Source organism: Eublepharis macularius, chromosome 4, assembly GCF_028583425.1.
Source record: "Eublepharis macularius isolate TG4126 chromosome 4, MPM_Emac_v1.0, whole genome shotgun sequence".
Taxonomy (NCBI): Eukaryota; Metazoa; Chordata; class Lepidosauria; order Squamata; family Eublepharidae; genus Eublepharis; species Eublepharis macularius.
The window spans coordinates 12,316,019-12,339,841 of NC_072793.1; the positions used below are offsets into that span (position 1 = coordinate 12,316,019).

The window sequence follows — 23,823 nt, forward strand, 5'->3', positions numbered from 1 at the left end:
TGTTTTTGGAAAAGGACTTAAAATACAGCAGCTTGAAACCACCACTAGCTCTTACAACGTATCGCTCTGGTTTTACTACCATAGTTTAATTCTGTGTCTAATTTAAGTGGTTGTTGATTTGGTCTTTAAAAGCAAAAATGGCCTAGGATACCATAAGGAGCTCCTCCTGTTGGAATCAGCTGTACACTTGTAAGTACTTTGAGGTATTGCTCTCTTTATGCTGCTTCTAGCAGTACGCATTTGGGCCTTTACAGTTGCATCGGTTGGGATATGGAATACACCAGAGGCTTATATGTCTTTTCACCCAATGGTAGGACAGGACCAACTTATTTGTAGAAGCTTCTTGGCTTGTTTAAAAAGCATGAAGAATGTACAACGGCTATGTTGCAGCTGTTGCACTGGCAACTTTAAAAATTTTTAATTCAGTTTTTCAACAAATTAAGCAAGCTTTCTTGAAGCCTGTATGGGTCGCAGTGGCAAATGATGTTTTAATAGCCCCACTCAAGGCCAGATCTGTCAGAGACTGGAAAATGCAAAACAGGTGCGCTTCACGTCTGTTGAAAGGGGGGAAGAGCCAGGATTTTTTCCCATCATGTAGCCTGTAAGATCTCCTTAATGCCTTTTTCTTCTGGGAAATGAGGTGGTGGAACTCAGTGGGTTGCCCTTGGAGAAAATGGTCACATGGCTGGTGGCCCCGCCCCCTGATCTCCAGACAGAGGGGACTTGAGATTGCCCTCCGTGCCAGCTGGCGCGGAGGGCAATCTCAACTCCCCTCTGTCTGGAGATCAGGGGGCGGGGCCACCAGCCATGTGACCATTTTCAAGAGGTGCCGGAACTCCGTTCCACCGCGTTCCAGCTGAAAAAAAGCCCTGATGACAACCAACTCCTCTCTCTCATAACAAACAAGCTTTGCAACCCATTCAACTATGGCTCTAGGGACAAAAGGAAAGCCAGCTATTTGGTTTGAGGATGAACTCGGCTCTACTAACACCTTGGCATGTACGTAGAAAAACAGGCCAGTAAGTGTAACGCTTCAAGTGGTCAAGAACAGCCTTCAGGAACCTTCTGTATCTCTCATGACCACAGAATTAAGGTCAAAACATGGGAAGAGCAGAACTCAAACTAGAGGAACTTGACCAGGGACTAAACTCTGCTTAAGAGGGTTTTCTTGCCTTAACATTTAATATTCTCACCCAATTTGGCTCTCACTGGTTCTTTGTAGCACACTAGTTTTGTATTAATATGCATTAATGTAGTATCTGCCACACTTTCCCTCTCTAGGCCTTTTAAATGACCTACAAGTTTCATCTGGTCCTAGAGAAAGCAATAGTGCCAGAGTGCAGTGGAGTACAGAGCCTACCAATTGGCCGAGCAGTTAGCAGAGTGAGACTAGGAATGAGAACAGTTAATGCAAGCTGGCTATGGAAAGCAAATATATTTTAAGAAGAGGTGGAAGCATCCCACAATCGTTTTTTAATTATTCAGTATAAGGCAGCTTAGGGAACTTTCAGGATCGAGAAGCAGGGTGGGAATGAAAATATTTTAAAAATCAATGATCCAATCCATCTCTTATTTTAAGTGGAGGTTGCCCTTTTTTCCTAGGTAGTCAAAAAAAAGAATGTTTAACATCAAGTGCAATGAACAGCTGTGGAGAACTCAAAAGCTCACACTTTGGTGATAACTTTGGTCCTAGCGAGAGAGATGGATTTTGGTTTTGTTTGCATCAACAGAGACCCCTGCATTTCTCTCCACATACTTAGAACACAGCACGGTCGAATGCCCAACACCAGCAAGGGCCGTAACAGGCCAGGCCAAGGAATGGGGGTCTTGTCCTATCTTCTGTCTCATCATTGCCTGGTCACTTCCACAAGCCGTGTCTCTGCTTTCTTCTCCTTAAATAGGGCAATTGTGGCAGCCTCTTCCCTGCCCCTCGTTTTGCACCTCCGGTTGCCAAGAGCCATTTCTTAAACTTGGGGGGTTTGTATTTAGAGTGTCCTGGAGTTCCCTGAAAAGAGCGAGCAGCTTCTTTGAAAGGCTTTACACTCCTGGTGGTCCTCAGTTGTGTGGAGTTTCCATACAAGTTCTGACGTGAACCAACTGCACACTCCAGCGCATGCCCTAACCTAGAACAGGCGCAGCACAGCAACCGCACAGCAGAAAGGTCAATTTGGAAAGGGGTTTTCTGAGAACAGAAAGTAGGGACATCACTCTGACAGATCCTGAGCCAATGAAAGCGAGTTTTGGCAACAGCTTTGGTTAAAACAGAAGTAGAAGGTAAAGGTTAAAGTTTAAGGATTTTTATTGTAATTTTTTGTACAAAGTAAGACAATGTAGATATATTTCTGAATCAAACACCTTTTTCTTTTAAAACCCTGTCTCTTCACAGTATGAGTAAAGAATGCAGCCAGAACTGGAAATCCAATAACGACAGAGTTTAGTCTTTACTATATTAAAACCTGTTAGACAAGGTCACTATAAAGTAGATTTCTTGAAGAATTTAATTCTTGGCACTGGTCCAGGGGAAAGGGAGAGGGAGAAGGGAAAGAGGAAAAAAAACTCCATTATCCCAGGCAAGCAGAATTAAGAGTCTGGCTTCAGTTGCCAGGGGCAAAAGAAACATTATCTGCCTTCCCGCTGAGAAAGCTTTCGAAAGATTGCTTAATGGGCTTGTACATGGAGCTGTATGAAAGCCGAGGGCACAGGCCCTAGCTTAGTACGCAGGATGCGCTATACAGTGGTCAACTGCCTTCTACCTTTATGTCCACGGCCAGGGCTGTGCTCCCAAATGCGAACGGCAGTTAGACTGACACTGCTACAAAAGCCAGATCTCACACTTGCAGCGAGCTTCACTGACCTCGACTGCTGTCCCCTGAACTCTACTGCGCTTCAGTCCAAGAGCCTCCGACAGCAGATCAAATCAAAGTGCTCGGATTCGAAGGTTAGGAACACTCGAGATAGAATTCAGTCAAAATGCATTTGACGGCCCAGCCCAAAATGTCTCAATTGCACAACAGGGTTTTTTGCTACCCAGCAGCAGAACTATGCAAAACAAGGGAGGGTTAAATAAGCACTACCTCCCAGCTATGATGGACCGCCAAGGGAGCTCTTCATGATCGGAAGCTATGGCTTTACCTCCCGTCCTGCATAGCCTTGCAGGGAAGCTGCTCGAGCGACGCCAGTCTTCTTGAAGAGCCATGCAAACCAGTTTGAGTTGTTCTCAGGCAAGCAATTTTAGTGGTAGAAGAAACTTTCCTGGTTGCAGCAAGGTCTGATTTGTCCCCTCTCCTCCCGCTCTCATTGTATTAGGTGGGGAAGAGGAAGGGAGAGGTCTAAGCTATCCGATGCCACTTAAAGCAGCAGGATCACTGCTAATAGGCTGGGCATGAATGAGAGTCCCTGAACAGTATACGTGTTGGTACAGCAGAGGGGCAAAGCCAGACTCCAGCATCAGGGTCAGCCAGTTAAGTTTTTTTTTTAAGAAAAAAAAAAGCTCGGGAAAAAAAACAAGAAAAAAAATCCAGTTTCCACTAAGTATGAAAGTGTCACAGATCTCATTCACACCAAACAATGAGGGCACCTTTAATACAGGTCAGGTTGAATGGAAGCAAGAAAGAGGCAAGGGGTCAGGGGAGAAAAGGGGGCTCCGTACAGGCATCCACCGTTCCTTCACTTCTCTTTCTTCTTCTTGTTGCTCTGAAAGGAGAAGACACAATTCTTCAGTACTTCAGCCTCTGGATGCAGAATAGCTCTGAAACTGCCTGCAGAGCAGAACTCATCCTGAGTGAGAAAGGGCCACTCTCGACATCTGGCCCCTACCTGGAGGGGCAGCTTTATCTGAAGGAGGCAAGCTGCTGGCTAGCAAATCTTTTACGAGGGGGAGCATGTCTAGATGGACTGGCACTTGTTGGTTCTGGCCCGGGAGTTCTCATCGCCCTCCTCGTCTTTGGCACAATCATTCTAGGCTCAAGAAACAGTTAAACCACAAGCCACAAGTGTAATTTTCTTGAGGAAGACCGTCTTTGGGCTGACTTGAATGGCTTTTCTGTGATGAAGAAACCAGCTACGACGTGGATAAGCCGACTCACACCACACTGCGGTCCTCATTATCTACCCATCACATTTTCCCCCTGCCCTTCTTCAGAACAGCTTGAAGCTGCATGCCCTTCCGTTTATCCTCTCAACACGTCTGTTAAGTGTGGTAGGCTGAGAAAAACAAGTGGCCCCAAATCACTGCCTCACCTTTTAATAGCAAAGAGTCCAGTGGCACCTTTAAGACTAACCAACTTTATTGTAGCATAAGCTTTTGAGAGCCACAGCTCTCGTCGTCAGAGGACGATGCATCTGATGAAGAGAGCTGTGGCTCCTAAAAGCTTATGCTATAATAAAGTTGGTTAGTCTTAAAGGTGCTACTGGACTCTTTGCTATTTTGCTACTGCAGACTAACACGGCTAACTCCTCTGGATCTATCACCTTTTAATGGCTTCCACGGGATTGAACCTGGTCCTAAATCTGATATTCTAACTATCACACCACACTGGCTGTAAAATTTGATTGAACTTTCCTTACTTGGTTGCCTAAAGCTGCCTCTTATTTTCCACAACCCTGTTCTAGATACTTAGTGATTTCTGACCCTTTCAGAACAATATAATGTCTTCTATATTCACCACTCATTACTAGTGCTTTTCAGGAGTAGCTTGGATTCTCTAATGGGTGCTTACAGATCCCATCCATAAGCACGTATCAGTGAATCCATGCATTCTAGAGGCATGATCCATTGAAGAGAATTTAGTAGGTTCTGTGCAAGATGTGGCCAACTGCCCATGTAGGTCAAATTACTTGGCTTTCTGCTCCTTGGCTAACAGAACAGGACATCACATCAGGATATCTGTTAATCAGTCCAACGTTTCATGATAACTCCTTGTTTCAGAGCCAACGGGGCAAAATTCACTCCACATAGCCACAGCTGGTAGGGCAAACTCACCTCATTCATGCCCAAGATGGTCATGAGCTCTCGGAAGATGCTGATGAAATCCAGGAAGAGATCCACGCAGTGCCTGGAAGGGGAGGAAGGGGGGCAGGATGGGCATCACACAGTACACGGCAACCCCAAAAGGCTCACAAAGGGAGGCCTGCCAAACGAGGGCCTCATCCTCCCTCACGGAAGCCGCTTGCTTCAAGTGCTAGACACACTGCACCCCTGCCACACGTCTACACCTGAGATTTTGATCCACTGATTTAACTCACTTAGGTGGGAACTATTTTGCTTCTCCTTTCCAGCAATTCAAGCCATTCTTTTTTGGTCATCTCTAGCAACTGACAGCAAAGGCTCTTCAGCTTTTTTTTTTTTATACAGGCTCTGTATAAAAAAAGCTACCCTCCTACATGTCTCCACTCCCTTTAAACTATTGTCACCTCACATTCCAGAACTCCGTTCTTCTCTATCCACTTTGTTGCCCCTGTACAAAGCCCTGGCCTGGGCACACAACTGCCACTATTCCACAGGCCCTGAACTCACCAAATGTAGTCCTGGTCTCCCCTCTCAGCCTTCTCAACGATGAGCTGAGTGTCAAACAGCACGAAGCCACACATGACCATGAGTCCAATGTAGAGGTTAGCCTGGAGGAAGGTGATAAAGGGGCGTTAGCCAACAGTAGTCATCTACAACTGCTATCACCAGCCATTTCTAACCCCTAGAAGTCTTTTTGCTTATCCCTCAGTTCCTTGGTCTCCAGGAACGGACTGGCCATAATTTTGGAGGAATAAAGAAATCTTGTAGGATACGCACTGAATTTCTGCACACTTATTTAGAATGAGGCAAATTTTTACTCCTTGTGGCTGCAAATATATGCCTGAACGCTTGTAGCAATTTCAAAACAGAGCAATATTTGCAATGATTAGAGGATGGGGCGTCAGCACTGTGCACTACTCGTGTCTCCTTATGACTAGCAGAATTCTGCGAATTGTGCAAAACTGTGCAATTTATACCGCTCACAGAATCCCGCTTTAGCTTCATGATTTGAGTTACCTGGTGCAAAGCTCCGGCAGGCCTGCGAGGCTCATTGCCAACAGTCATTACAATAGATGCTATTCTGGGGCAGGCTTCAAATTCCATGCTGGAAAAAGCCACTGAATTGCACGTCTGTTAAAGGGAGTCCCCTGCGCAAGCACCCATGGGGGGACGTCGCATCACGACGTTTTCTTGGCAGACTTTTGCTACGGGGTGGTTTGCCACTGCCTTACCCCCAGGAAACTGGGTACTCATTTTACCGATCTCGGAAGGATGGAAGGCTGAGTCAACCTTGAGCCGGCTACCTGAACCCGGCTTCCGCCAGGATCAAACTCAGGTCGTGAGCAGAGCTTGGGCTGCAGTACTGCCGCTTCCCACTCTGCGCCACGGGGCTCTTGTACTTCTGTTACCGACCCTCAAATCAAGAGATTGAAATCAAGTAGTAAGCACCAGAGTCTTCCAGTACACACAGAGTCTGAGGGTGTAGGCTCCAGTTAGGGCACAGCTACTTACCGTGAAAAGCCAGGTGGAGCCCACGAACATATTGATCAGGGACATAAAGAGCATCAGGAAGAGGCCAGAGAACAGAAAGCCTAAAGGGAAACAGAAGCAAAATAAGCAAGGAACAAGATGCTGCAGAGAACTTTTCCTCAGTCCAGGAGGGAGCTAGCAGCTTGTTTGGAATCCTTACCTCCCAGATACAAGTAGGCACGGCGCTTGGCAAAAAGGGCACTCAGGGAGAAGCAACTGAAGATCACGGCTGTGCCCATGAAAGCAGTTGGAATGATGCTGAGTGGAAGGAAAGGAGCAGGTGAGAGCAAGTCATTATTACAGAAGGGGTCCAGGGTCCTTACCAGGCCTTTGGGGGTCCCCAAGCAAGGAACCAGACCATATACAAGATATGGATGCTGAGGCCCTTTCTAGGGTGGGTGAGCTATTTTAGGGAAAGCGAAGAGCCGTTCTGGTAGTTCTGAGAACTCAGCAGGCAAACTGTGGTTTGGGGTGACGGCTTACGTTGGCAAGGGTCAAAAGTTGGAATCTTATTCTGGATTCCATACTGACGAATGAATACCAGGAACAGCTTGCTAGGGTCATAGAGAATTACTAAAATTTGGAAAAATGAGTATGTAATTAAAACAGCGTGGTTAAAAATGCAGGTATATGCTCCTGGTAAAAAACTGCAGGTGTGGCCCGCAAATCCCTGTGAGTTTGACAGAGTGCAGAAGGATGCAGCAGCTGACCCGCCACTGCCTCTTACCTGGGGTTGATGGCAATGCACATCTTGAGCAGAGGACCCAGGTTCACGCCTAGAAAAGACAAAGATGAACAAGGACCCTGCAGTGAGAGGTTTCTGACCGGGCTGAATACGCAAAGGGAATCCTTTCCCAGTCGACGCCTGCATGCGCTGGGAAGCAATAATCCGTGGCGCACGCACAAACTCTTTGTAAGAGAAAGGGAAGCACACTCTGTCTGCATAACTGAAAGTCAAGTACTAAGCATCACATGAGCATCAGTTCTGAGAGTTTGGATGAGCAGGGATGAGGGTCAGTACGTCAGTAGCCTTAAGGCTACTAACTTAAAAAGGGCTAGAGATACTCTCTGGCAACACCAAGGGATTATGCTATTCTAGTAACCCCCCTCCCCCCCTTCCCAACCCCCATTCCCAGGGGTTGGGAGACCCAGATTCAAATTCATACTCTATTATGGAAGCTTGCTGAGTTACCTCAGACCAGTCACATGGCCCAGCCTACCTAACAGGGTTGTTGAGGACACAATGGACAGGGGAACCATGGACCTGTGCCTCTGGGGAAAAGGGCAGAGTAACAGCGTACTAGATTTCAGGCAGCTGAGCTATTGGTGAATGAAACCATGTGGGGGCAGTGCTAGTTGAGTGGGTCCTTTGCTTCCTTGTTAAGAATACTGGTAGTGACCTTTTGGGAATCAGATGAGAGGGAACCACAACCAACTTGCCCATACAGTGGCATCACTCTCAACACACCACATCTGCAGAATTCCTGTACTTGCACAAGCCACTCCGCTCACTCCAGCTTCCACCCCACTCATTAAACATTTCCATTAGGTGGCTGGTGCTTGAGAAAGCGGTTTGCTTTGGTATTAAAAATGGCAAGGGGATTGTCAGCACATACCGGAGAGGAAGGCAAAGCCGGCCAGCATGCCCAATCGTTTCTGTTCTGTTTTCCGGCTATGGGGCGTGGCCATCAGCCAGATCATAAGGCCAAAAGATCCCAGGCTAGTCAACAGTCCAAACTGCGAGAAAGAGCAGAGGGTGATTAGCACAGGCCGGGTCTTGGGCAAGGTCTTGATGTTGCTCTCCTTACCAAACCTGGGAAGCAGCTGGATCTAACATGGGTCTAATTACACAGGCCATTTTAGTCTTGACCCCCCCCCCCCGCCCCCGACAGAGTTCTAAACATGGAAGGAGTCCATGCCCGGCTCCTTCAAGGATACTCCAGGCCTTTTTGCTGAATTTTCTGTTTTCAGCCAAAACAGATGTAAAGAATGTGAGTAAGCCTCCCCTTTGCAGACATGTCAGGAAAAACAGGGACGCAGAATCTCATCCAACGGCTCCCCCAGAAGTGAACCACCTCCCAGCATTCAAGCGCTGGCGTGACTGATGAGTATTTGTTTTTATGCTCGTGAAATGCAGTATTTGAAATGACTCTTAAAGCTTTTGGCTGCTTTCATTGGTTTCTGATGGCTTCCTACATCTAACACTGGGGCCTCCCTCTCAATTTCTGCTTTGAAAGTAGCAGCCAATCAGTTGCTGTGCCCAATAAGAAGAATCTCTGGGGAAAGTCATGGGGACGATGTCCAGCACTACATAGCTCACTTCTCAGCCTGTGGCTGGGCTCCACAGATGGCAGACTCCATAAAATCACCAATGGATGAAGTGGCCTTAAGCCCCCATCGCACCCCGTGGCTCTTACCTGCACCAGCTGAGTTACCAGGTTGATGTAGGCACCGGCTGCTGCTACAAACATGCATAGTGCAAAGCTAGCATAGACCTTCTTCAGGTGCTGCTGGGTTGCTGTGGAGCTGCAGGGGTGAAGGCAGAGAAAGTCAGTGCAGTTGTTGTGTCTCAAGCACCTGAGGAACACAACAGCTCCTCTGGCTGGCGATTTGCCAGCTCTCAGCCATCCAGCAGACTACACAGAGGAAACAATACTTGATCTGTCCCAGATCACCTTATAGAGAGAACACACTTTCCAAGCACCTCGGCCAAGAGAGTCTCACGCTCCAGAGCCCCTGGGACTGGGACGTCATGTCACATCCCTCGCAGAGGAGAAGTGGAGAACCAGAAAGAGAAGCTGGAGCAATCTCAGTTATCTGGTCACACAGAGTCTCACAAGTTTGATGCATATGCTGTTTCTTTGGCCCTATGCTCTATACATAGCATGCTGGCGCTTCATCACTTTAAAATATCTTTTCAGTCCTGGACTTTGACTTTCACAGGGCCTCTCCTGCATTGCTCGGTTTCATGACCATGCTACATGAACTGCAGAATTTGGATATGGGAAGTAAACAGTGTTTTGAGAATCTCAGCTTTTGTTTATTCACAGTGAAAGCAAAGCACGTTGCTAATGCTTTAGGCTAAAGACAAAACTTGAAAGTAAGGGTTACTACCTGGAAAGAGTTGTGTGTGAAAGCATGCGGACAGAACCTGTACTACATGCATAGTTCTTTACCCCTTCGATAACTGTCAGAAGAATAACACAGGCAGATATGCAAGTTCGTCATCTATTTGCTTAACCCAGACAGCAGAATCCAGCTGGGGGAGGGGCTCGCTACCTGGGAGGCGGCTGTGATTTTTTTTTGACTGCACATCAGGCAATACACACTCCCCAAAGCAGGAGCGCCCGGGAAGTTATTGTACTTCACATCCTCCAGCCCCATCCAGGACCTGTCTTTGGTGACAGATCCCACCCAGCTTCCACCCACCTCAATCCAAGGGATCGGTTGATCCACCACCTCCCATCCACGACAAAACCAAACCAAATGCACACTTACATGTGGGAAAATTTGAAGATGGCATCAAAATTGATGTTCCTGTTGAAGACGTCCATTGCGCTAGCTGACAGACTGCCGCAGCCCTCTTGTTGTCAAAATAAGCTGCAGAAAAGGGGAGCACGGGCGACGTCAGATGGGAGCACAGGGCTGGCCGAAAGCCCCAAGGTGCCTGTCGATAACCACTCAGACCCGGCACCAAATTCCTTCTACTTGCTTGTCTAAACAACTTTAGGCAGTGTGCTCTGGCCGACAGATCAACCCCCAAAGGACCCTTGCTTGTGTCACTGTCCCACCACCACCAGCAATCCAGGAACGCCCGTGTTTTCAGAGCTCCTAGCCTCGTCTCTTCAGGTGGAGCTGCCAGCCATCTGTTCATAGTTCTGTTCCTTCCACAAGTTAAGCCAGGAGTCAGGGCAGCCACTCTCGAAACAAGAGAGCGGGGGCTTCCTCCGATGCCTCAATGGGTTTTAAAGGGAAAGCTAACATTTCCAACCTCTGACAGAAAATCCAGGAAGCAGCAAAGAAAAGGTCTTAGGCTTCAAGCGGCATTCCAAGCCATTACGCATCCTGATGTGCCTACGCTCACCATCACACAGACCGATTGAGGTGCCCTTCACTCCACCCACACTCCTAATCAGGGCAGAGACTGCCTAAATGCCCAACCACTCCAACTTCCACGGCTGGCAGAAACCTCTGTGCGTAAGACTCAGGCTTTATCAAGAAATGGGAAGCTCAGTAAAGGCTGCCCCCCCCCCCACACACTGCTGAAGATGAAACTGTCGCCCGCCACTCTGAACTTACCGACTGAGGCCCCCAGACCCAGCCTGCCAGCAGATCTCCTCTTTCTCCTGGTATGGAAGATTTAGAGGCTGCAACTGCTTTGCAGGCTCCCCAGTCCTCTTGGTATATATGGTGCAATTATTGCAGGCTGTTGCACAGCTAACCACCGGCTCCTGGGGAGCCACTGGACTCACAGGGGAACTTTGCTTCGCAACTCGGCAGCTGGAAAGCACTTGCATTAGCGCCCTTAATGACCTCCCCAGGCGGGGCTGGGGAGGAGTCAGAGCCAGGGCGGCCCCCACAGCCTGATGCTGCAGGCAAATACGCTGCTCCCAAAGGCTCCAAATAGGAGCGCTCCTTCTACCAAGTGCTAGATCAACTGCACTGGTATTTTGCCCACCCAAGAGAGCGCTGCAAATGTGATGAGATGACCCCCCCCACACACACACACACCCTCTCCTTTAGAAGTTCTCATCACACCTGTTACTGTTTGCTCTAAACCCTGGGTGGAAACTAGTTCTGCAACTAGCACCTTATCCTTCATCAAACAGAGGATGAACGGGGGCCAAGTTTGCAAGGCGGGCCCAGATTGGATGGCAGGGAAAGCTGGTGTCATAATGTGTAATAGGATCCTGCAAATATTACAGGCATATTAATCCTGCCTCTTGATAGGGTGACAAGGTGGCACCTCCTCTGGCTAGGACAGAAGGCACTGAACAAAGACTTGCCAAACATACGCCACCCACAATCCCAACAGAAAGGTGGCTAATAACTAAAACTGCCGGCTCATCCTTCCTCTCAAGGAGCTCAGGGTGGCATACCCATTTTATCCACACAGCAGGTTATGCTGAGTGAAGAAGGAGAAGCCGACTTCTAGTCTAAGCCCCCTCAATTTGCTTCAAGACTCAGCGTAGATCTGGACTCAAGATGTCAGGATTTCAAGCCCCCCCCCATCCCTGCATCACACTGGCTCTGTTTATGGCTTCAATCTAACCAAGCCCTGACCCCAGACAAGCCAAAGGGATCTAAATTGTAAGTCATTCCTAAATCTGCTTTCCACAGTCCATTCTCTCCCCGACAAGAGAAGTGAATTGCGCTGCAACACACAAGTACATTCAAAATTACACCAAGCACAACAGTGATCCAGCCAGTGAATGCCGAGACAACTTTGGGGGCCCTTCCCGTGGGTTCTAAGCCCAGGCTTCATACATGTGGCAGAGCCAGAAGCTGGAAGGACACAGAACTATATGGACCACTAGAGGTGATGTATACACATCCATGTACACCAGGCCCTTGCCACTGCTTCCTCTGTGCAGCTGGTAGTGCAGTCACTCCTACTGACACACGGCAAAAATGGCAGCCTTTTGCTAGCAGAGTGAATGCCTTCTGACCAAGTCAGAGGGCCAATTCTCCAAATTTTACAATTTTTTTAAAAATAAAGAGATTAACTATTTTATCACAAGCAACAAGAAAATCACTGATTTGCTAACTGCAGCAAAAATTAGCTTTTCCACTTATAGTGCACCACCATTTCTCCTCCCACACCCTTGTAGGACTGGCTCCAGAGAAAATGGGATAGCTATTCCAAAGGCAGAATTAATTCACCAGTTGAGAAGGATGCATTATCTTCACAAAGATGAAGTTAGATTTATAGCCCTCTGGAATTATACATTTAAGGATGATGCTAAGCCTAAAATGTTCTTTTCTAACATGGCAAATCTCCTGGTGTGAACTTTAGAGGTATCACTACTGTAAACCTCTTTAGCCCAGCAGCCATAGAAATCAACATACTACAAGACACGTCGGCTTGTGCTGCTCTCTCAAGATGCAAGAGAAAGGTGCTCTCTGCAGTCCTCCAACGCTGCCTTTCAAAAGCTAAACCAAGTTCAATTCTTGCTGCTTTTAAAATATTTATACTTAAAATCCCTGTATTTCCAATATTTATTTATATTACACAGAAGGACGCTGGATTATCTCAGTACTTTTTGTCTCATATTGAGCCTGGAACATCTGAATCCCAACACGTTCGTTTGATAAATAAGCTACATTTTCAAGACAGGTTTTCAAGGTTGCAATTTTAGCCAAGATAATGGGAACTTTTTAATGTTGAGATGTTGGTTAAATATAGCCTCTGTTGGCGCAGAAGACCCCTAACACTGCCCCCCCTTGCCAATTATTAGATTTCTTCACAGCACAAAATGAAGTCCCACAGTTCTGATGCAACTTCTCTGGAAAGAGCAATGTGAGAGCACAAGGTTTGTTCATCGATGGTCAAACCTGACAATGTAAATCCAGGTTCAGGTTGTTATGACAGCAGAATAGTAGAACCCAGCTGCAGAGTTCATGCCATTTCAAGACGCTGCAGAGCAAAGATCGTATTAACAGTGCCCTGGAATGGAGAAACAAAGCCTGCCAAGGAAGAGCTTCCAGAAGGCAGGACGATCACATGGCCTCAAGAGATTATGCATCTCCACTACCCATCTGAAGGTCTATTCCGCATCTAATGGTTTTTCAGGTGCCTGAAGTTTGCATACAGAACAGGAAAAGTCACACTGAAATGACAACAGTTAGCACCTCACAGCAGATTAATTGGGGGGAAACCAAGAGAAACATAACACGTAATTCAGGCAACAGGCACACATACCAGCTAACATGACTCATTACCGGGGCACCAAAATAGGTCAGGCTGGGTGGAAGAAGCATGGAGAATATCACATGCTAACCGCCCACTCCTCCTCGATGCTAACAGCTGTTCAAGAGGCCAAACTGAACCAACGAGAGCAAGTGAGACCTCATGTGTTTGTGAGGCAGAAGCTGCCTCCCTCAGAAGGGAGCAGGCAGGCATCTCAGCTAGTAAGTTTCGTAACTTCTAACCAGTAATTTGTAAAGGGAAAATGAAATAGGCACGTCCGTCCTTCCTTCCGCCTGTCACCCCAAGCTCAATTCTTCTGAAAAGGGCAGAGACCTAAAAGCTCGAACATGCCTGATTGATGGACAGCAGCTGTAAGCCAGAAACAAGCTCTCTCCACAACAGTTACCTTTTGAAAAACACCTGCAAGACCACCAACCCATTCAGTCACTTTGATCTGAAGAGCGGCACAAAGGACAGGGGAGCTTTATAAGCACATGAAACAGACTTCGATCAAGTCAGGCCACTCATCTATCTCCATCAGCTCTGCCTACTCCAACGGGCAGCTGCAGAAGCCACAAAAATAGATACTCTAGTAAGAACTAACTCTGCCACATCCAGTAAAAGGAAAACATTCTGCCATTTGAAAGTAAAAGCAATATAGCAGCTATGGGTATAGCAGACAGAACAGGATGCTCTCATCGGAGTGCAACAGATCCAGTGTCTGGCCTTGTGTTCAACCTTTGACTATCAGACTCTCCAGAACCACTGCAGGAATTGTTTGACAGCACAGAGGAACAGAACTCTTCCCAAGCTTGCATGAGGTTAGACTGAAGGATAGTTCAAATCAACGCTGCTGCTTCAACAAGTTTAACCAAGGAGAAAGTGTGTGTAGCAAGTAGTCACTGCCCAACTTATCAGGACTTTCTTCACAAGGCAGAGGCGCTAGACCTACAAATTAAGAGGGGATTAAAAATCCTATAAGAGTGGATGAATTTAGCCACTAGATATCTGCACCCCTGAGAAAATGAAGGTCATTGTTGCTCTATAAGGCAAAGTTCAGGAATCGTTCCTGAAAACTATACTGAATAAGAATGTAGCCAAACTACCAACAGTACTTATTCGGAGATTGAAAATTGCTCAAACTCTGTTCAAAGCAGGTACAAAACTCCTGCACGTCTGTCCCTTAAAATTGGGGAAACTTCTCAGCTTAAATATTCAGGGAAGTGACCATGACTGGACGTTCTTGAAAGCTTCATAAGCAAAAGCATGAAATTGTCAATCAGCATATATCTGAAGTTAGCATACTGTAGAGATCATAGAGACAAGCCAAAATTTCTGCAATGAGCATTTTACATTCTTCTATATCCCCACAACCAACACACGCCAGGCAGATTAACTTGGAACGGTTGCCTGCCAAAGGCCACCCCCGGTGATCTTTGTTCAGTGAAGATTAGTGTGCCCTCTCTCAAACCCAAGCCAGTGACCCATTTTCTCGCAAGCATGACACTAGAATCCTTCGTTGCACTGATCTCATGAATAGAATCTGGCATCCAAGAGATCAGTTTGTTGTACCAATGAATTCTGTATTAGCACATTCAACATAAAAATAAGACTTAGGGGAGAGAACAATTGAAGAAAAGAAAAACCAATCTGGCAGCAGTTACATAGCCCAAGTTCAATAACTTGTTTATGAGGAAGCCCAGAACCTGTGATCTCTCATTAATAAATAACCAGTTTAAAAATACCAGCAACAATTAACCACTGGGTAAAGCTTTCAGTGAGCTATTCAAAAGCAAAATCTGCATTGCCCCCACCAATATCTTCATGCAGGCACATACTAGCTAGCAAAAAAGGGGAGAAAGAAGACCGTTGGGGTGGAACTAGAGAGTTCCCCTTATAACCTAAATAATGATAAGCTGCTCTGCACAGGCCGGAGATGAGACGACACAATGCTCATAACATCAAAAGCTCATGTGAACACTATGACATCAGAAAGCCAGCCAATCAGCTCTGAGGTTCTGTACTAGTCTGGAACACTGTGTAACCACAGGAGAACTCTAAGGCTAGTCGGAGGATGAACTGACAAGCTAAGATTAAAACCATATGGGGGGAAAAAAAACTCAGAAGGGTTATTATTATTACTTTAATATTCCCCAGACCTGAACACAATATCTCACCTCTGATTATACACAAACTGGAACAACTGGGGCCTGAGCTACAGAATTGTATCCTGGCCTTCTTAGTCAAGAGCATGTAACCTACCTATCGTCCTGTTAACACCCAGCTGTAAAACTGGCTTTCAACCACCTCTAGGTAATGAACAACCCCACAGAACAATCTTGAGTCCTTTCCTCATACACACTCCTACTCATCCTACGGCGGAGCTCTGTGATGCAATTGTTAAGAGTGTCAGAGTTGAAATCCCTGCTCTGTCATGGGAGCTCATTGGGTGACCTTGGGCCAGTCATACTTTCCCAGTAGAGAGAAAGAGTTATAAGGATAAAATGGAGGACAGGAGAATGATGCGAGCCACTCTGGGTCTCTGCTGGGGAGAAAACTGGAGTATTAAAGAAATAAAATAAATGGCAGCTGCTCAGGGAGGGCGCGACATCACAGAGACGGTTCAGACCAGATGAAGAACCCACTTCAAATGTCCACTCTATTCCAAGAAAGGTGGTTGATGTCCAAACCGGGCACAAACTCTTCAACACAACACTTGTATTCATGAAACTGGTTGCTGTCCAACTTGTTTCACACATGAAGCAACTGGAATTCAGTGACGATGTCAATCATCTTGTTCTAGAACTTGTAGCAGTTTGCATAAAAGCGAACACAGGCAACTTTGAGCTGCCAGGCAAATTACTGAAAACGTCACAGGGTGTGGACCCCTTTGATCTGCAACTAGCTACCACAGAGACAAATTTTAGACACAATGCTATTGTTAGTGTTATTGAGACTTAGACCTGTCCAAAAGCTGTGCCTTCTCCCTTAGAAGTCGTGCCCCTTAACCTTATGGCGACATACTGCAGGGGATCCATAGTAAGGATAAGCCACACTGCTCATACTCAAAGGCCCTTACTCACACACTCCTGCTGCAACACTAAACAAAATGTTTGAGACACAGCCCCATGGCCAACAACATTAAGTTAGTTGTCATGACCTCCACTGCATAGCTCTGAAGTTCTAATATGTAAAAAAAACCCCCAAAACAAAAAAACACCGTACCATTGTATCCGATATAAAGCCAATCAAATTTTTTCAGAGAAATTTCAATCTCCCCCCCCCCCCCACAGGTCAAGGTTTCCAGTTTACCAACAGCATTTGGTAGTAGCTAGGATATCATGGGGTTCTATGCTTGTTTTTTTTAATTTGACAGCTGGTAAAAACACAGGCAAGAAATTCACATGTAAATCTCAGATAAAAGAACAGAGGGCCATCTTCTGACAGCCAGTGTGGTATAGTGGTTAAGAGTGCAGGACTCTAATCTGGAGAGCCAGGTTTGATTCCCCACTCCCCAGCTTAAAGCCAGCTGGGTGACCTGGAGTCAGTCACAGCTCTCTCAGAGCTCTCTCAGCCCCACCCACCTCACTGGGTGTTTTGTTGTGGGGATAATGATGACATACTTTGTAAACCACTCTGAGTGGGTGTTAAGTCATCGTGTAGGGCGGTATATAAATTGAATGTAATTATTATTTTGGAAGGGCAGTAACCCGCTAGGGGTGCCAGAGGAGGGACTGTTCCTCAGTAAGCCCTTTCGTTACACTCTTTTCAAAGATGAGCCACAGAAACACATAAAGGAGAGAGGCCAGGTCTAGCATCCACACATTTATGAATTATTTCATCACAATAACTCTGTATCTAAAGAAGGGTGCTTTGACTCTCAAAAGCTCACACCTTGAAAACCTTGTAGGGTCTCTAAGGTGCTGCTGGAGTCAAATAACCTCACCGTTGCTGTGAAGTCAAACGTGGTTCCAGCAGCACCTTAAACACGAACGCATATTTCGGCACAAGATTTCACAAGTCGGCACACTGCCTCGGACGCAAGGGATCACTTTTGTTAGCCTTCATCGTGCTACTGCGCAGCTTAGGGTTGCCAGCTCCAAGTCGGGAAATTCCTGGAGATTTGGGGGGTGAAACCTGAAGCAGGTGGGGTTTGGGGAACAAAAGGACCTTGGCATGGCATAATTCCATAGAGCCCCCCCGCAAAAGTAGCCATTTTCTCCAGGGGAACTGATCTCTGTGGCCTGGAGACCAGTTGTATTTCCGGGAGAGCTCCAGCCCCTGCCTGGAGGCTGGCAACCCCAACTGCGCTCCTGTTTAACAGTCCAGGGGGCAGATGGGCAGCCAAGGCCCGTCGGGGAGAGGCCTCGCACCGGCGCCACCTTTTCTCGGCAGGGCCTCTTCCTTCGAGCGATGTGGCCACAACGCCGCCACCCCACGCAGGCCCGCTCAGCCCAGACGAAAGAGAAGACAGAACCCGGCTCTGCAGGGCCCAGGCCTGAGCAGGCCTCGTCCTCCCGCGGCAGGAAGCTTCCGTCACCGGGCAAGCCACGACGCCTGGGCGAGCCCAGCGGGGGGGAAACGCGGCGTAACGTGTGAAAGCCGACCCGCGTGTCTTGCCGTGCCGAGCAGCCGCCCGAGCCCCAGAGGCGTCGGCTGTGACGTCGCGGCGGCGCCTCCCCCCAGAAGCGCCCCAGGCGGAGCTCGCCAGCGGGATCCATTTTGAGGGATTCCGGAGGGGGAGGGGCAGGCGGAGGGATACGCACAGACCCCGCACGGGGGGAGGCGGCCGCGGCGGGCGAAGCGCGAGCGCGCGATTTCCGCGGAGGGGTGCTGGGCAGGCAGAACCGGAAGCGGCCCTCGGAAACCCCCGCCCGACCCCCGCGAGCCTCACCTGCTTCCGTCGAGCTCCCCGTCGCAGCCGCCAACTGACACGGCCGCCCCCCTCCGAGTCGTACGTGTCTCTGGCCGCGGGCGCGCCTCCGCTCCCTCCTGCCCTTTCCTCCTCTCGGCCGCTTCCATTGGATCCCTGCGCCGCAAGGTCCCGCCTAAGCCTCTGATTGGTTCTCATTCGCCGAGGGAGGGGGTCAAAAGCCTTTTCTATTGGCTCTCCAGCCGCGCCCAGGCAGAGGCCATTGGCTTCTCTCCGAGGGAGGACAAACAAACGACGTCGGAAGGGAGGGGAGAAGGAGGGACCTTGGTTGGTCACCGGCGTCCGACCAATAGGCAGCGTCCTACGCCATCCCCTCGGCTCCCCTTCGACTCCAGCGGCACGCGGCCCTCTCGTGGCGGGAGCGGGAGCTGCTCCGTGAATGCGCGGGGGATGGGCGGAAGCCGCCTGCGCGTCCTGGCTCGCGTTGCCATCTCCCGGTGAATGCCGCTCGTCGTTGGCCGCGTAGTTGGGCTGCGCCTGTCCCGAGAGCGGAGGCCCCGGCCTGCAGCCTTGCTGTTGCCGCCCAAGACGGACCAGGCGCGGCGTTGAGGGCGGGGGGGGGGGGGGGGGAACCCAACCAGTCAGAGTGCAGCAGCCATAGGAAGGGGGGGTCTCGGTCAGCGCTACCAGCCTCCGGTGGTGGTGGTGGTGGGGGAATGGATTCCTCCTTCGCCAGTTGGCTGCTGGGTGAGAAATGGCTTCCAGATCCAATGGACGATCAAATGTACTGAGGTCGCTCCCTGTGCCTGTGGAAATGATGTCAGTGTATTGCTGGGGACACGCTAGCATTTTGGGAAAACTCTGCGGTAATGTATGGGAGCAGGGGCTGGAACTACGGTTGCTGGCACCCGGGGCAACCGCATGCCACTCTGCAACAAGGCACCCGGCAGAGCTGGCAGCGGCAGCGCCGGTGGCTGGGAGGCCACCCGTGCCATTTGCCTACCCCGCAGGACGGGGCATGCGGCAAGCGCGCCCCCTGTCCTGCCACCCGCGCGCTCCTGGGGCTGGCAGCTGCGCCCAGCGCCCCCTCTTTGGTGGTGCCAGGGGCAGACTACCTCCCTGCCAGTCCAGCCGTGCATGGGAGCAGAGGGCGAGAACGGGTGGGGACACGAACCCCAGGCCATGCCCATGGGACCTGACTGTTGGCCGGAATGGCACAGGCCTCTCCCAAGCAGAATGGCAGTGGCAGCACCAAAAAAGTGAGAAGGGGCCCCTACCACCTGTGTACACTAGGAACAATCCTATGGAAGTTCTCCCAGAAGTAATTGCCACGTTAAGCAACAGGACTGACCCCAGGAAAGTGATACAGGGAGAAAGAAATGGCAGCTCCAACTTCCCAGCCCCAAGCGGTATCACTCCAGCCCCAGAATTCTGGCCAGGGTGCTCCACTACCTTGCAGCTTCTCCTCCATCCCCTGCAGCCCCCATCCCACCCCATCAAAGGATGTGGAATCCACCAGCTGCAACATTTCACCTTCAGCCGCTTGGCCCCAGAGACCCCTTGATGGTCGTCATGTGCTCAGGATCACCTGTCATATTCAGTACCCCCCTGAAGTCGCTTGAGAGTTGCCTGGCATCCTTACAGATTGCAAGGACTGGACATTCTTTAACCCTCGGACCCTAATTCTGAGCCATGGCGGCTGAGGCAGGCAAGGGGACCGGTGCAGCAGAGCCAACCGAGGGACGCCTGACCCCGACAAGGAGCGTGGGCCCGACACAGGAGCGTGGGCTGCATCTGGAGCTGGTGGAAGACTGCACAGGTGTTGCCTGGAAGAGCTTGGATGGAGGGGACCCCAGTGGAGCGGACCCCGTGAGTGGCGTTGGCCAGGAGAGAGCTGGACCTCAGCTCCACAGACCATCCCTGATCCAATGGGACAATTTCCCCAAAGAAGGAGGGGAAGGTGATGAGGAATCAGGAGGGAGGGGAATGCTGGAAGCGCCGTCCGCTCAAGAAGTGCAAGAGATCCAAGCCGAGTTGGGGGAGATGAAGTGTGAATTGTATGCTTCCACGAAGAATATCCAACAGATGATGCAGATGGCCTTCCAACCCAGTCCACCGGGAGGCCAAGGTGGCCAGCTGGGTCAAGCTGCCCAAGCGCCGCTCGTCCCTCCTCCAGATGGGCAAGGAGCCCCAGTGCTGGCATGTGCTGCCAAAGTTCAAGATTGGACTGAGTCAGTGAAGGTGGAGTTTTTCCGTGCTGGCTTGAATCCAGACTTAGTGGCCAAAGCCATGGTGCAAGATGATCCACGTACCCTGCTGGGGTGGATACAGCTGATGTGTGAGATTGAAAACAGAGAGGAGGTTGTAAAGCTATTTCGCTTACAACACCAAGTGGGCCAGTAGTGGGGAGCTGCCAAGAGCAGAAGGGGAGATAAGCCTCACGTGTGAAGACCGATCTCATTGGGCGAGATGGAGAGGAGGCGGAATCAAGGTTTGTGCCTAAAGTGCGGTGGGGCAGGCCACTTTGCTGCAGAATGCCAGGGATTGAAAAAAAGTTCCCCTGAGAGAAAGACGGGGCTCTGGAGCAGCCTGGCTGGGAGGCTGAGGCAGGGAGGAGCAGCATCCAAAGCGCACAAGAAGGCAGCAGTGGCCGGGATGGGAGAAGCACCCGAGAGGCCGGAAGAGGAATCTCCTTCCAGCAGTGAGGAAGAGCTAGCAGGAAGTGGCGCGGACCTGCTGTGACAGGCACCCATCAGCAGGTCAAAGAAAAACAGGTGCCAGGCACGGTGAGAGAAAAGGGAACTGTTACGATCTTTACTTTCCTTGGGGTAGATGTTTCTTTCAATCTTTCCCTTACACCCTCTCGGTAGTTTGCTGCCACCAAGAATATATTATTCCAAGATATTTTATTTAAATTTTCCCTTTTGGTAACGTTCCTAAGCGTCAGGCTCCTTCGTGGTTCTATGTGGCCCTGAGGACAGGAATGGGATATAGCAACGACAGCTACACTGGGATATAACAACAAAAATAAACTTTTATTTAGTCAAGAAGCGTATCGGTTTCATAAATGTAGTTCTCGGTTCTTAAAGTTACTTCATTTACTCTCATTCACACAGATCTCTTCTAAGGCTTCACACACAGTTAGCCTCTTTCTTTAACTCAATATTTCTCTCACAGAAATGCTTAAAACTCCTCAGGCTGCACACAGCTTGCCTGCTTTCTTCTGACTCTTATTCACAGAAATATGAAACCTGCTCAGGCAGCCCACAGCTGGCCTCTCTTTCCCTGACTGAGTGCCCTTTCACAAACATGCTCAGTTCAGGTTCCACACAGGTTACATTTCTCTCATAAACACTTCAACATATTCAGGCAGCACACAGCCAGCCTGCTTTCTTCTGACTGCCACTTTTGCTCTCCACCATCAGTCTAAAACTGCATTCACTCCGCCCACAATCTCAGTCAACCAATCATATCGCTCACTCATCCCTCTCTTTCACCCCCACTCTTCACCTATCTCACACCAAGCATTTAAAGATACATGCACCCATTTGTTGAAATCATTACAGGAACCTTGTTTTTCCTCCCCATTACAATAGTACACCCTAGAAGGGGGACACATAGGGTGAGAGCTCTGATTGATTCAGCGTGCAGCGGGGATCTAAATGGCCCAGCCCTAGTCACAGGTCTGGGACTGGATCTGGTGAAATTAACAGAGCCTATTAAATTTGAGCCAATGGATGGCTCTCCTACGAAAGGGGCTCCCTTCACCTATGAGACTGAACCGACCCAAGTTGGAATGGGGAGTCATTGTGAGGAAAGAACTTTTGTAGTAAGCCCAACTGCAAAATTTCCAGCAGTTTTAGTAGTCAGTGAATGATGGGGCAATTATGTTTCCTATCTGAGGATTGCCAAAAACATGTGTGGAACCCCCAATGGGGTGCCACCCTCCCTCCCATGCCTGCAACTGTGCGCCTAACAAGTACCAAGACTTAAGTCTTTGGGGAACAGGAGAGAGATGAATTACCCCCTCACAGGGCAACAGACTGTGCTATTGAACTGATCCCTGAGCAGAACCTTCCTAAAGGAAAGCTGTATTCCATGAGCCCAGCTGGCGAACAGAGCTTCACAAGTTCATTGACAAAAACTTAGAAAGGGGTTTCATTCGACCCACAAATTTCGCTCATGCTGCCCCAGTGTTGTTTCGCAAAAAGAAGGATGGGGGCTTACGTTTGTGCACAGATTATTGAGGGATTAATGTAGTGTCAATGTCAAATGCATACCCGCTTCCCCTCATTAGAGATCTGCTGGGAGTGGTGGCCAAAGGAAAGATTTTCACCTAGATGGACTTAAGAGATGCGCATCAAGGAAGGGGGCAAGTGGAAAATAGCCTTTAACACCCCCCTGGGACAGCTTGAGTACCTAGTCATGCCGTTTGGACTTCAAGGGGCACCTGGAGTCTTCATGAATCTGATCAGTGAAGTGTTGCATAAATATCTGTACAAAAGAGTGGTTGTTTATCTTGATGATGTTCTGATCTCATTATGATCTCATTTGATTATGACTCACATGTGAAGTTGGTAAGGGAGATTCTAAGTACCCTTTATAAGAAAAAACTGCATGCAAAATTGTCAAAGTGTGAGTTTCATAAAACTGAACCGAACTTCCTGGGCTACCAAGTGTCAAAGTAAGGACTTGGGATGGATCCAGCTGAAGTCAGAGATAGGTTAGGATGGGAGACTCCTAAAACGAGACGGCAATTACAATCCTTCCTGGGCTTTGCACATTTTTACAGACCATTCATTAAAAACTTTGCCCAAACTGTACTGCCCTTAACAGACTTGTTAAAAACAAAAGGGAAAGGACCAGAAGGGCTAACACCAAGTGCTAAACTGGAGTGGATAAATGAATGCCAGCAGGCGTTTGAGAGGTTAAAAACCCTGTTCAACTCTGAAGCTGTGTTATGCCACCCAGTTAAAAACAAGACGTTCATTCTGCAAGTAGATGCAAATGATGTGGCGATGGGGTGTGTTTGTGTGATTTTACAAGAGGGATCTAATGGAGAGCTACACCCCTGTTCTTATGTGTCCAAAAAGTTTTCAGAGACAGAAAGACACTGGTCGGTTTGGGACAAGGAAGAAGCAGCCATCAAGTTAGCCCTAGCCATTTGGCAACATTGGCTGGAAGAGGCCAAAATACCTTTCAAGATTTGGACTGATCATAAAAAACTAGAAGCACTTAGGACACCTTGCAGGTTGGAGGCAAAGCAGCTCCGGTGGGTGGAGTTTTTCTCCAAGTTTCAATTCACACTCAAGCATCTCCTAGGGAAATCAAATTTCTTAGCAGATGCTCCGTCCCGCTTCCCTCAACATGAAAGTTAGAGAGAGGAAATTGTTGACAGTATTTTCACACCCATACAGTTGGGAGGGGCAGTGCTGACATGCAGGCCAGCACAAAACCTCCTTGCTCCCCCATCTAACTCCTGGCTGGAAACAGTCAAAACAT

The 23,823-nt window shown here is 48.8% G+C and overlaps 1 protein-coding gene across 1 annotated transcript; it reads right to left on the minus strand.

Moving 5' to 3' along the window:
- Positions 1–2,281: 2,281 nt before the first annotated feature.
- Positions 2,282–18,451, minus strand: TMBIM6 (transmembrane BAX inhibitor motif containing 6). Its single transcript, XM_054976885.1, has 10 exons — positions 18,343–18,451; positions 10,037–10,138; positions 8,956–9,064; positions 8,155–8,275; positions 7,266–7,314; positions 6,699–6,796; positions 6,521–6,600; positions 5,516–5,616; positions 4,982–5,054; positions 2,282–3,693 (listed from the first exon to the last, which is right to left on the minus strand). Exons 2-10 carry the CDS (start codon positions 10,090–10,092, stop codon positions 3,667–3,669), a joined length of 714 nt encoding a protein of 237 aa, XP_054832860.1. The 5' UTR covers positions 10,093–10,138; positions 18,343–18,451; the 3' UTR covers positions 2,282–3,666.
- Positions 18,452–23,823: the final 5,372 nt, after the last annotated feature.